This window comes from Theropithecus gelada, chromosome 18, assembly GCF_003255815.1.
Source record: "Theropithecus gelada isolate Dixy chromosome 18, Tgel_1.0, whole genome shotgun sequence".
Taxonomy (NCBI): Eukaryota; Metazoa; Chordata; class Mammalia; order Primates; family Cercopithecidae; genus Theropithecus; species Theropithecus gelada.
This window is the reverse complement of record NC_037686.1, coordinates 25,257,638-25,270,125: the sequence shown is the minus strand read 5'-3', so window position 1 is coordinate 25,270,125 and position 12,488 is coordinate 25,257,638. Positions and strand designations below refer to the sequence as shown.

Sequence of the window (12,488 nt, the reverse complement as noted above, 5' to 3'; positions counted from 1 at the left end):
AATTTACTTTTATTCACATTTTGTAAAGGACACTGTGACCAGAACTATAATGGTATCCTCATCACTTCCAAGGGACGCTCCTTGTACATACCTCTTTGCCTTTCCCCCTGATGTTCTCACACACTACAGGCACTAAGTGTCTCTCATCAATTTTCTGAAAAGTCACCCTTCCTATTTATATCATGTCCATCTATCTCTTTCCCTTTTTTACCGAGTTGTGTAGCAAGAATATTTTAATATAGCAGCTGGGCAAAGGCAAGACTCACTTCTTCAATAGAGATGGGATTAGAACCCAAACCTGACTGTTAGAGTCAGCTTACTTTTTAGCCAAAACAAGGAGAGAAAAGTCCAAGAGCACTGCAAGTTTAATGCTGTTGTCTTATGCATGACCTCAGTGCCTACTAGGTCTGTTGGGCACTATGTTCACATCTTCAGATGAAAGAGAGTATAGCCTCTCTGAGGAAGATGACTGAGAGTGCGTGAGGCTGTGGACAGGGAGTAGACTTCACCCCTTCTGAGAAAAAATGAAGTGAGTGAATTGCAGGGTTCATGGGCTATATTTGGTGTAGACTTCATAACAGTAAACACCTCCATCCCTGTCTGGTACGCAGGACTTTGTGGATTTTTCTGAATAGGCAAATGCTTAAATACATTCAAGTATACTTAAGAGAGCATCCTTGGTAGTGGCACTTCTTGCACACTAGAATTTGGGAATTAGGAGTCATAAGTGGAAGATGTGATTATTAGAGCAGTGAAAAATGACTGGGTCAATGCAGAGCAGAGAAGAAAATCATTTTCCCAGCGTGAGTATTATCTTCAGCCAATGTTATCAGTAGAAGTCAGGCAGGTCAGCTACCTCTTATGAGCTTCATTAATTATTATCAATGTCATTTATTAATGTTGATTTCAATGTGCTGACAAAGGGCAAACACATGGCTCAGATCATTTCATTGGATTCTCACAGCAACCCTGTAAAGTATTTAGTATTGTATTTATATAAATTAAAAGCTGAGGTTTAGAGAGGTTAAATTCCCAAGTAGCAAGAATCCCCTTCTGTCCAGTCTCAAAACTCATGCATGCCAATACCTACTAAGTACACTAAAATCTCATGTAATTTCTTTTAGCAGCAGTGACCAAAAAGCAAGGGCCAGTTTTGGTATGGAGAAAATAGTAAAGGCTTTGGAGTCAGAGAAATCTAGTGTTTAACCAGTCATCACCACATAAACTAGCTGTACAATCCAGACTACTTTGGATTTCCTATTGTAAAATGGATATAACATTCATCATATTGCTACTGTGAGTCATAAAATGCATAATTCAAATACAATGCATAGTACGGTAATCGGTGCATTGTAACACCCATTGATTGCTTCCTCAACCCCACTGCCTTTTCTACAAAGTAGAGACTGGGATTTGTACTCTACTAGAGAGTATTGTGTTTCTGCAGATGGGAGCAATCTACAGACCAAAACATTTGTTCCTACCTGACCTCTAAATTTTACCCCCAAGTTAGTATGTATTCAGCATAAACAAATGGATGTGTGACTGGAGACTTTAGGGCTTTTTCCAAATTAGAAATATCTCCCCATGAAAGTTCTTATTGCTAACATTTCTATCTCTAGTGAATTATTGGCTGTGGGAAAGGGAAGAAAGTCAATATTGTCTTTATTATTATTAAACTTTAGCTTCTAGGGTACATGTGCACAACATTCAGGTTTGTTACATATGTTTACATGTGACATGTTGGTGTGCTGCACCCATTAACTCGTCATTTACATTAGGTATATCTCCTAATGCTGTCCCTCCCCCCTCCCCCCATGCCACGACAGACCCCGGTGAGTGATGTTCCCCACCCTGTGTCCAAGTGTTTTCATTATTCAATTCCCACCTATGAGTGAGAACATGCAGTGTTTGGTTTTTTGTCCTTGCGATAGTTTGCTCAGAATGATGGTTTCCAGCTTCATCCATGTCCCTACAAAGGACATGAACTCATCCTTTTTATGGTCGCATAGTATTCCATGGTGTATATGTGCCACATTTTCTTAATCCAGTCTCTCATTGATGGACATTTGGGTTGGTTCCAAGTCTTTGCTATTGTGAATAGTGCCACAATAAACATATGTGTGCATGTGTCTTTATAGCAGCATGATTTATAATCCTTTGGGTATATACCCAGTAATGCGATGGCTGGGTCAAATGGTATTTCAAGTTCTAGGTCCTTGAGGAATCACCACACTGTCTTCCACAATGGTTGAACTAGTTTACAGTGCCACCAACAGTGTAAAAGTGTTCCTATCTCTCCACATCCTCTCCAGCACCTGTTGTTTCCTGACTTTTTAATGATTGCCATTCTAACTGGTGTGAGATGGTTTCTCATTGTGGTTTTGATTTGCATTTCTCTGATGGCCAGTGATGATGAGCATTTTTTCATGTGAAGGACCTCTTCAAGGAGAACTACAAACCACTGCTCAACAAAATAAAAGAAGACACAAACAAATAGAAGAACATTCTATGCTCATGGATAGGAAGAATCAATATCATGAAAATTGCCATACTGCCCAAGGTAATTTATAGATTCAATGCCATCCCCATCAAGCTACCAATGACTTTCTTCACAGAATTGGAAAAACTACTTTAAAGTTCATATGAAACCAAGAAAGAGCCCGCATTGCCAAGACAATCCTAAGCCAAAAGAACAAAGCTGGAGGCATCACGCTACCTGACTTCAAACTTCACTACAAGGCTACAGTAACCAAAACAGCATGGTACTGGTACCAAAACAGAGATATAGACCAATGGAACAGAGCAGAGTCCTCAGAAATAATACCACACATCTACAACCATCTGATCTTTGACAAACCTGACAAAAACAAGAAATGGGGAAAGGATTCCCTATTTAATAAATTGTGCTGGGAAAACTGGCTAGCCATATGTAGAAAACTGAAACTGGATCCCTTCCTTACACCTTATACAAAAATTAATTCAAGATGGATTAAAGACTTAAATGTTAGACCAAAAACGATAAAAACCCTAGAAGAAAACCTAGGCAATACCATTCAGGACATAGGCATGGGCAAGGACTTCATCACTAAAACACCAAAAGCAACAGCAACAAAAGCCAAAATAGACAACTGGGATCTAATTAAACTAAAGAGCTTCTGTACAGCAAAAGAAACTACCATCAGAGTGAACAGGCAACCTACAGAATGGGAAAAAATTTTTACAATCTACCCATCTGACAAAGGGCTAATATCCAGAATCTACAAAGAACTTAAACAAACGTACAAGAAAAAATCAAACAACCCCATCAAAAAGTGGGTGAAGGATATATGAACAGACACTTCTCAAAAGAAGATATTTATGCAGCCAATATTGTGTTTAACCTGGTAATGTGTCCTCTAGATATATGTCAAAGGTGGTTCCAATAGGATTTGTTGGTGGGAAGCATGTGGGCCATGAGAGGGAGGTGTCCTCATATCATTTTTAAAATGTTTGCCTGATAATGGGCCTCAAAAGAAATATTTTAAAAAATTACAGAGAAAATAATAATAGATATTTGCTGCATGTTTTCTGTGTGTCAGGCATTGTTTTAAGTGCACAGACATAACAGCTCATCATTTCATTTTCATGATAAGCCTATGAAGAGTGTGCTATTACCTCTATCTTACATTTGAGAAATCTGATGCATTATTTTTTAATTAACTTGTACAGGTGTTCATACAACTCATTAGTGGTAAAGTTGCAATTCCAACCCAGACAGTCTGGCACTGAAATAGATGCTCTTATATTATTGTATTGGTCATGTCACCCAAGTTTGCATACAATGAATTAAAATCAGAAATCAATAACAAAAATATAGGGCAATAAGAAATGAAAAGTATATGCACTACTAGAAAAATTACCGAATCACATTTTTTATTAATTTGCTTCTGTGCTAAGAAATAACTAAAATATAAATTATCACTTATTTATACATGATCAATAATGACAAACTATATAGCAAAATTTATGACATAGGCCAATATAATATTTTGAGATTACCAATAAATGATTTTAATTTTTTAAAAAATCTAAAAATATTTAACATATTTATTAAGGGCAAAGAATAAAAAATGAAAATTAACAGCCATGGGAATGGCTATAATTATAAAAGGGGTATAATTATATACACAGTGAATTGAATACTACTTTGCATGGGAATTTGTTTTAAGATCTATATGAATTGTATCATTTATTTATAAAATACAAATAGTGAAAACTGGGTCAAAAGAAATAAAACACAAGAATAGATCAATGATTATAGAAGAAATTTAATTTGTCCAAACTCTACCAATAAAACCAAGAATCAGTCAAGATACTTTATGAATCTCTCTACAAATACCACCTACAGAGCATAAGAAAGCATGGAAATCTTCTAAAGTCATTCTATAATGAAACTAAAATCTTGCAATCATAACCAAAAATTAATAATGCAAGAAATAAATCCATTGGTGATCTTGCTTATGAGCATAGATGACAAGATCATAAATATATTAGCTAAATACATTTTACAGTGTGCTAAAAGATATGCAAAACTATACAAAACCAGATTCCTTTGAAGAAGAGAATCTTCAGCTAAGACTAAGAAATGAATGACGAAATCTGATCTAAATGTCAGGTTTAGGGATAGAGAGCATGCAATACTCAAAGTGTCCGTACTCACACCTGTCTGCTCTCTGTCTTTGGGCTTACTTTCCCCCCGATGCCCCTGCCAAATAACTTAATACTCCAATGGGCCTATCAACAAATCCTAGTTAGCTGTATTTCCACTGCATTCTAGTATAAGGAGAAAAAAATCCTTTTATTTATCAGTAGAAAATTTTCAGAACTTCCAGAAAAGGAAGGAAACAAAGCAGGAAGTATGTGAAAATTCAAATGCAGTACCCAATGTTCAAAATCTTAGACAAACAGTATGGTTTTGTAGGAAAATAAATATAAAATATTAGTTGTTATTCTTGAAATCTATGAGTAAAGAAAGTATTTGGAAGCATATGGGGAAAATAGAAGATAGTGGAGGCAGAAGGAACCATTGAGATCTGTAGAATCAGTTGGGAGAGTAACACTAATTAGCAGCCATGCTGAATGTGGGGAACAATTCAGTAACAGTCAATCAGTGAGTCACTAAGTTCCATTTGAACACCAACAGTCATAAAGGGATGACACAAAAATAGATGCACAATCAAATGTTCATTCTGGAATTGCACAGGCCTACCATGGAAAACTGTGCTGGTAGTAAATATTGCCTTCTTTTGCTGGAAAGATCAGAACAATATATATTCTTGTCCTCCTGCCAATGGACTTCGTACATGTTTGAAAACCAGTGACCACATGTTTGCATCTTGAAATGACATGCTTATAAAGTGTGCATTTAGGTGTGTGTTTGGAAAGGGGAGCAAGTTTGTGTAGGGCAGAGAGAATAAACATTTTTATTTTTTAGAACATTAATCAGATATAACAGTAGAGAATATAAACCTCAGTTGGTTTTTAGAGACAGGGTCTTACTCTGTCACCTGGGCTGGAGTGCAGTGGAGCAATCATGGCTCATTGCATCCTCGACCTCCTATACTCAAATGATCCTCCCATCTCAGCCTCCCAAGTTGCTGGGACTACAGGTGTGAAACACCGCACCTGGCTATTTAAAACAATTTTGGGTAGAGAACAGGTGCTGGCTTTGTTGTCCAGGTTGGTCTTGAACTCCCGACTGTAAGTGAACTCCTGGCTCCTCCTGCTTTGGCTTCCCAAAGTGCTGGGATTTCAAGAGTGAGCCATCAGGTGTGGCCCACTATTAACTTTTAATTGTTCACACAGCCGATGTAATTGTGTCCCTGAATAGCAGAGATTTGAAAATCTAAGTATTTAAAATAAAACACTCCTGTATTTTTTTTTCAGAGTAAACGCTCAGCAATTTTTAAAGACTTAGAAGCAACTAAAAGTAAGACAATGATTTTTTATGCAAAAATAAATGAATTGAATGAGGAATTAAAAGCAAAAGAAGAAGAAAAGAAAAGTTTTGATCAGATACTTGAAGTGTTAAAGTAAGTACTTAAACTTTATCAAAATATGATGTGTATTAAAAATATTAATAAAAGAAATAAGATGAAATTTCCATATTTAAAATGTTTTCTTAAAATGGTTCATATTTTTAATTATAACATAGTGTGGAATATATGTGTGATATTTGTTAATTTTAGTTTAAAAAGCATAATCATAAACTGCTTTCATTCATTATTGCTTCTCTGGGTTTGTTCTTATTTTAATAACTTGGAATGTTTCTCCCTTTCCAGGGAGGAGAACTTTTATTCTTTATAACAATAATATTCTTCATTACTTTCAGATGTATCAGTATTTATATGTCATGTTTAATAATTTATGGTTTTTCACCCAAATGTTTTTGATTAGTTTCAAGGTAAGAGTTCAGACTCAGATATTCTATAAAACCTCATGCAATGTATTCAAATTTATCATCTTCCAAAGTTTCTTATCAGTCACCTCATGAGTCAGGGATATAACTGTTCAGTGTTACTAAGGCCTTTGGCTTGGAGAATGTTCATGCTCTCGGGCTCATTGGGTATCCATAGACCCTAACCTAGTACTTTTTTACTCTTCCTTTACTCATTTTGCTTCTCATTTCCTGTCTTGTAAAACATTGAGAACTGGACTTGGAGGAGTATTAGAGGAACATGCATTGGCCACATTTAGGGACGACGGTCTGCTTTAAATAAAGAAGGCTACTACAAGCATTAGCAAAATCATAATGCTTGAGGGACAAAGTGTCAAAAAAAGTCTATGCCCAGCCTGTTGCCATGCATTCTAATGGAGTCACGTCAATGTCCCCATCAAGCATTTGTTTAGCTATTATCATAGGGTAAAACTTATTTTCAACATGATAATTCAGCTTTATCTGAAAAAGACTACTCGTATTCACTATATTATGTGAAAAAGCAGGAAAACATATCATTTACTTTTAAAGATATTTATCCACCTTGTTTAACACCTGTCAGAATATCTTAGGACTCAAAGATATAAATATAAATGTATATAACTTACATTAAACTTATAAAGATCTAATTCAGGAGCTGATGAAAATCTTTTCTTCTGGCTTCCTCCCATTTCAATCCTAACTTCTTCTGAAGCTGGATCATATGGCCTTTTGGACAAGAGTGGTTTCCATGTCCCAGTGAATCAGTTCTCTCTCTAAACTTGACAAAATCCTGCCTTCTAACAAGAAAAGGAGAAAAAGAATTAGCCAATACTGTGGAATTACTTATACAACTATTAATTAGCAGGGATGATATATAATGTCAAATAATATTTAAAGCTACCATTGAACTGCTTGCTATTGTGCCAGGTAAATCCTGGACAATGTGTGTACCTTGTCTCATCGAGTTCTTACAGCAAATGGTTAAATTGTATCATTTCCAATGAATGCTGAGAAATAGAGGCTCAGGGAACCTAAGATCACACTCTTAAGTAGTGGTAGAGCTAGCTTCAGCTTAGCTCCAACCTGTTCCAAGTGTGTGCCCTTACAACTAACCCCCTAAGATGGGGTTACAAAGGAAGATCAGCTGTTTTATGAATAATCTACTGATATTTTCAATAATTTCCCATAACAAGTTACTTATTATTTATTGAGAACTCATAGTGGGCGTACTGCCAGGTCCCAATAAGGACAAATAAATGGCAAGTGGGAAAGTGTATCTTCAAGTGTCTGAAGATCTTTGCAGGGAGACAAACCTCACATATACAAGGCAATTAAAATATGGTGTTAAAAATAAAGGCAATCAAAGCCATCCTTGACCCTCACTTAATTTTTATAATTGCTTCTTAACTAGAAAGTGGAAAATTAAAATCCAGACCCATAAGACTTCAAAGTCTGCTTGTTTTATCACTGTGAGAAAGGAAACATTATTTTATTGCATAGATATGCACGTATATAGTGTATAAAAATGTCTGTGTAGATATAATTAATAAAATACTATAATTAATATAATTCAATATCAAAACAGTGTAGAGAACAAAGTACATGTGGTCAAGATATATCAATGTTTTTTGGGAGCAACTATGAACACTTTATCGTTTTGGTCACACTAGCTCCTTCCTGTGTGAATTTCATTGGTTCTCTGTGCTCCAAGATGTCAATATCATTGGCTACTGATCAGACATCACTTAATAATTTAGAATGTTATTGGTATGAATGATGTAAATGAAATACCAGGGCAAGGCAGATGAAAGGGGAGAAGAACCTTATTTCCTGTGGAAGAAGAGGCTCACATCCACTAAGTGTAAACAAGGTGATATGTTTTCAAATTTGCTGATAACAGCTATAATGTAGAGAGGGAAAAAATGAGTACTTAATGTTGAACTGCTGAATCAGAAAAAGGCAGGACTAGATTTGAATTCTGGTTCTGTCATTTACCAACTAGTTGAGCTTACACAAGCTAATTAATTATCCAAGTTTAGGTTCTTCAACTCTAGATGGCTATCTCATTATTATTTCATAGAGTGGTTTTTGTTGTATTAAATGGGATATTATTTAAAAGCAGAGATATTAGTTTAGCCCTTCCCAAAATATTAGTCTTGCTGCCTTTATAGTTAACTGTGCAAGTGATTAAATATATCAGTACACTTGTTAACTAATGTGGATAGAATAAGACTGTGCTGAGCTTTTTCAGATACCTTATTCTGGACACTGAGTTGCTGCTCAACTTTGGCAAGCAAGTTATTGTTACCAGTATTGTTTTAACCACGTTTTGATACTTTTCTACTAGTATTGTTCCTTACATAACTACTGAGTTCACCATAAAAGTTATTTTACCTTTGCATTAGGATGTGTTTAATTGCAAATGATAAAATACAGACATGTACACACACGCATACATACACACACCTATTCATGTACCAGCTTAAACAATAAAAAATGTATCATCTTATGTAACAGGAAACATAAAACAGTAAAACTGCATCATCTTACATAGCACCAGCTTAAACAATAAAAAAAGGTGTCATCTTACATAATTGGTAGAGCAAGCTGCAGGGTTGGTTGATTCAACAGTTCAACACCGGGCACTCATTTTTTTCTCTCTCCACTATGGCTGTTGGCAGCAACTTTGAAAGCATGATGTGTAAGTCACATTTAGTGGGTATGAGCTCTTCTACATGGAATTAAGCGCTTCTCACTCATTTCCTCGAGCTATCTTAATATATCTTCTCACCCCTGGACAATGGGTCATATGCTGGTTGGACTAATCAGAATATATCTCTAGAGTTACATGCTGCTTGGAGGAGGGGTTTTCTTGAAATGCTTAGAGAACAGAAGCATGCTGGACAGGCAACCAAGAGAATCCACTGTTTTTCCATAGATTTTCTTCTACCTGGATGATTTAGATGTAGCCCTATGGAAGTAAGCCTTGGGAAAAACCAGGGAATTTTTCCAAGGCCTGTCAGCTCAAGACTCTTCAAGATTTTTCATTTGGGTCCTTTTAAAATGTCTCATAAATGCATTTTGAAAAATAAAATGTGGGCCGGGCGCGGTGGCTCAAGCCTGTAATCCCAGCACTTTGGGAGGCCGAGGCGGGTGGATCAGGAGGTCAGGAGATCGAGACCATCCTGGCTAACATGGTGAAACCCCGTCTCTACTAAAAATACAAAAAACTAGCCGGGCGTGGTGGCGGGCACCTGTAGTCCCAGCTACTCGGAGGCTGAGGCAGGAGAATGGCGTGAACCTGGGAGGCGGAGCTTGCAGTGAGCCGAGATCGCGCCACTGCACTCCAGCCTGGGTGACACAGCGCGAGACTCCGTCTCAAAAAAAAAAAAAAAAAAAAAAGAAAGAAAAAGAAAATGTGAATTGATTAGTGGCACATGGAATTCTTTCTTCATAGGAATAAATTTGTAACTATGAGATTTAAAAGGGAACATGCACAAGCTGTGTTCGATCATTATATGCAAGAGAAAAAAGACTGTGAAGAGAGAATCTTTGAGGAAGATCAGAGATTTAGAGTGCTCCTTGCTGTGAGACAAAAAACTCTTCGAGATACCCAAGTGAGTATTATTTTTGAATGTTTCAAAATGAAAGAAATATAGTGATAGACAAATTAGCAGATAGTTTGAGACAATTTTTATCCTGAAGTAGCAAGGGCGTTGAGATTTTAAAACTAAATTTGTTAGCATAATAAACCTGTAAGTTTTCATTGTTTCTTCTAAGTAATTATGATATATTCATAGAGCATATTGTACTTTTCAATGCATATTATGTGTATGTCATTTATTAATCATACTTTATTTTATTTTGAAGTCTATTAATATAAAAATGTAGGCTATATTTATTCCAGAGTCCTTTTGTGCTTTTAATGAAAGACCTGAGAATGAGAATGGTTATCATTTGTTTCTGAATAAATATACTTTGAATGTTTACCAACCACTTTTTTGAGGAAGGAAAATACATCACACTCATTTCCTGTAGAAAAAATTTGCATAATATTCTAATGGACCTATAAATTTACTTGTTTGAAACAGGGAAATTGTGTTAAAATTTCTTTTAAGCCTGAATTTTTATTAATCAAATTGTATAAAGCTATACCTATAAAACATTTGCATTCAGTTAAATGATTCCTATCCCATTTTAAATTTTGCAATAGTTTTTGTTACATTTAATTGTAATGAATTAGTACTATATTTAAAATACATTTAAAATATTACTCATTTTTGGAAGACACAATGGGACATCTTTTCTAAAAAGCAAAAAAATTTTCTGTACTATTTTAAAACTCTTTTCTGTGAAAGTTTTCAAAGTATATGTAGTATCAATATATGAACTATTTTTGATTCTCTTATTTATATATTCAAATATGATATTTATATATTCAATTATTATATCAATATTTCAATTACTTTCCCTACTTTTTACATATCCAAAGACATGTGAGAACTTTTTTTTAAAGATTATTTGGAACAAATGTACATTGAATGAACAAGTGTGCGGGTGAAAGAATGTACCTTCTTTAGTTCTATTGGTGTGGTTTGTCTATAAGAAAATTATTAAGAAGAGAATAATACTTTATTAATAACAATGCTAAGTAAAATTCTTCTATTTTAAATGTGGCCATTACATTTTTAAAAAAGATTTTCTTGACCTAAAAATATGAAAATAATTGGTGCCATCTAGTGGCAATATGTGATACCTCTTCTTAGAGCAGTTGCTGAAAGTGATGGCTGAGTTTCAGATGTGTGAGCTATGAATGGATTGGCGGAAGCTTAGACTCTAATGCACCTCTCAAAACAAGAAGGCTTAAGTTATTTACCAACTTAAGCATTCTTCCCCACCTCATATTTTATTAGAGCAGTAGAATTAGTTATTTGAATTCAACCACATTTTCCAGTCGCAGTGGTGCTGAGAACACAGTGGGGTCTCAATAATCATTTATCGACTGGCATTCCAGCACTATAATGGAACAATAATAATTAGTGAAATGGCAAAAGATGGTCAGCAGGAGAGAGATGAATAAAACATCCTCTATAACCAGCCTCTGAATCACTGAGATTTGCATTTCTTTTCATCAAAAAGCCTGTCCCTACCTTTCTACTCCCAACTGTACCCACCCCCAGCCACTTGGAAGCATTATATGGTCTCATGATTTTTTCTGGGCACTGATCTCTATCTGAACTTGTTTTGGTAATTCTTTTATACCTGTTTTTTGTCTGCCTATCTCCTGTCATAATAATGTCTTCTCTAAGGGGAGGGAATTTTCTTTTATATCCTCCTCTGTATCCTAAAAGCTCAGTACCATGTCTGGCCAGAAGTACCCAATAAATGTGTGTTGAATGAATAAATAAATAAATACAGAATGGATGCTTTTTTGGATAATTTTGCTGTCCACATGCTTGATTGCAGCAAGAAGCAGGAGCATTTCAGAAACACTCTTCAAACTCCACCAGCCTGATACTCCTGATACTTTACCAAACTCATCCTGGATGCAAAAGCTGAATCAATCTCTCGCTCTGTGCGTCTCTCTCTCTCTCTCTCTGTGTCTGTCTATCTCATTCTCTTCCTTTTCCTGATACTTCCCACTCTAGTGAAAATGGTTAAACCATCTTTTGCTTTCTAGCACTTAAGGATTCTGTTAACTCTGTCAACAGTTCTTGCCAGATAACCTTAAATTTATATGAAGTTGTCTCTTATCAGTTTCTTGGATAGCTCTTTGTTGTGCATTCACCTTATGTGACCAGAATCATAGAGTTTGAAGATGCAGAGTTTAGAGACTGATGTGCCTTATCATTAATGATGATATTTATTTATGATTATGATCAGTTATTGAGTGTTAAATAATGAAAAGACCATGTGATTTCTCATAGAAACCTGATCTCATCCCTGTTTAGGAAGTGGTAAGGGTGCAAATGGGTATGTAATGTAAAGGATCCCTGCAAAGAAAAGAGTCTCATTAAAGGCATTGTTA

General features: G+C 35.5%; 1 protein-coding gene across 3 annotated transcripts in view; it reads left to right on the top strand.

Moving 5' to 3' along the window:
• CCDC178 (coiled-coil domain containing 178) overlaps window positions 1–12,488 on the top strand; it is a 523,876-nt gene that overhangs the window by 207,579 nt on the left and 303,809 nt on the right. For all 3 annotated transcript variants that reach the window (XM_025365268.1, XM_025365270.1, XM_025365269.1), the window contains 2 exons: window positions 5,929–6,074; window positions 9,918–10,077. In XM_025365268.1, coding sequence (XP_025221053.1) covers window positions 5,929–6,074; window positions 9,918–10,077 — 306 coding nt within the window. The remainder of the gene's footprint in view (window positions 1–5,928; window positions 6,075–9,917; window positions 10,078–12,488) is intronic.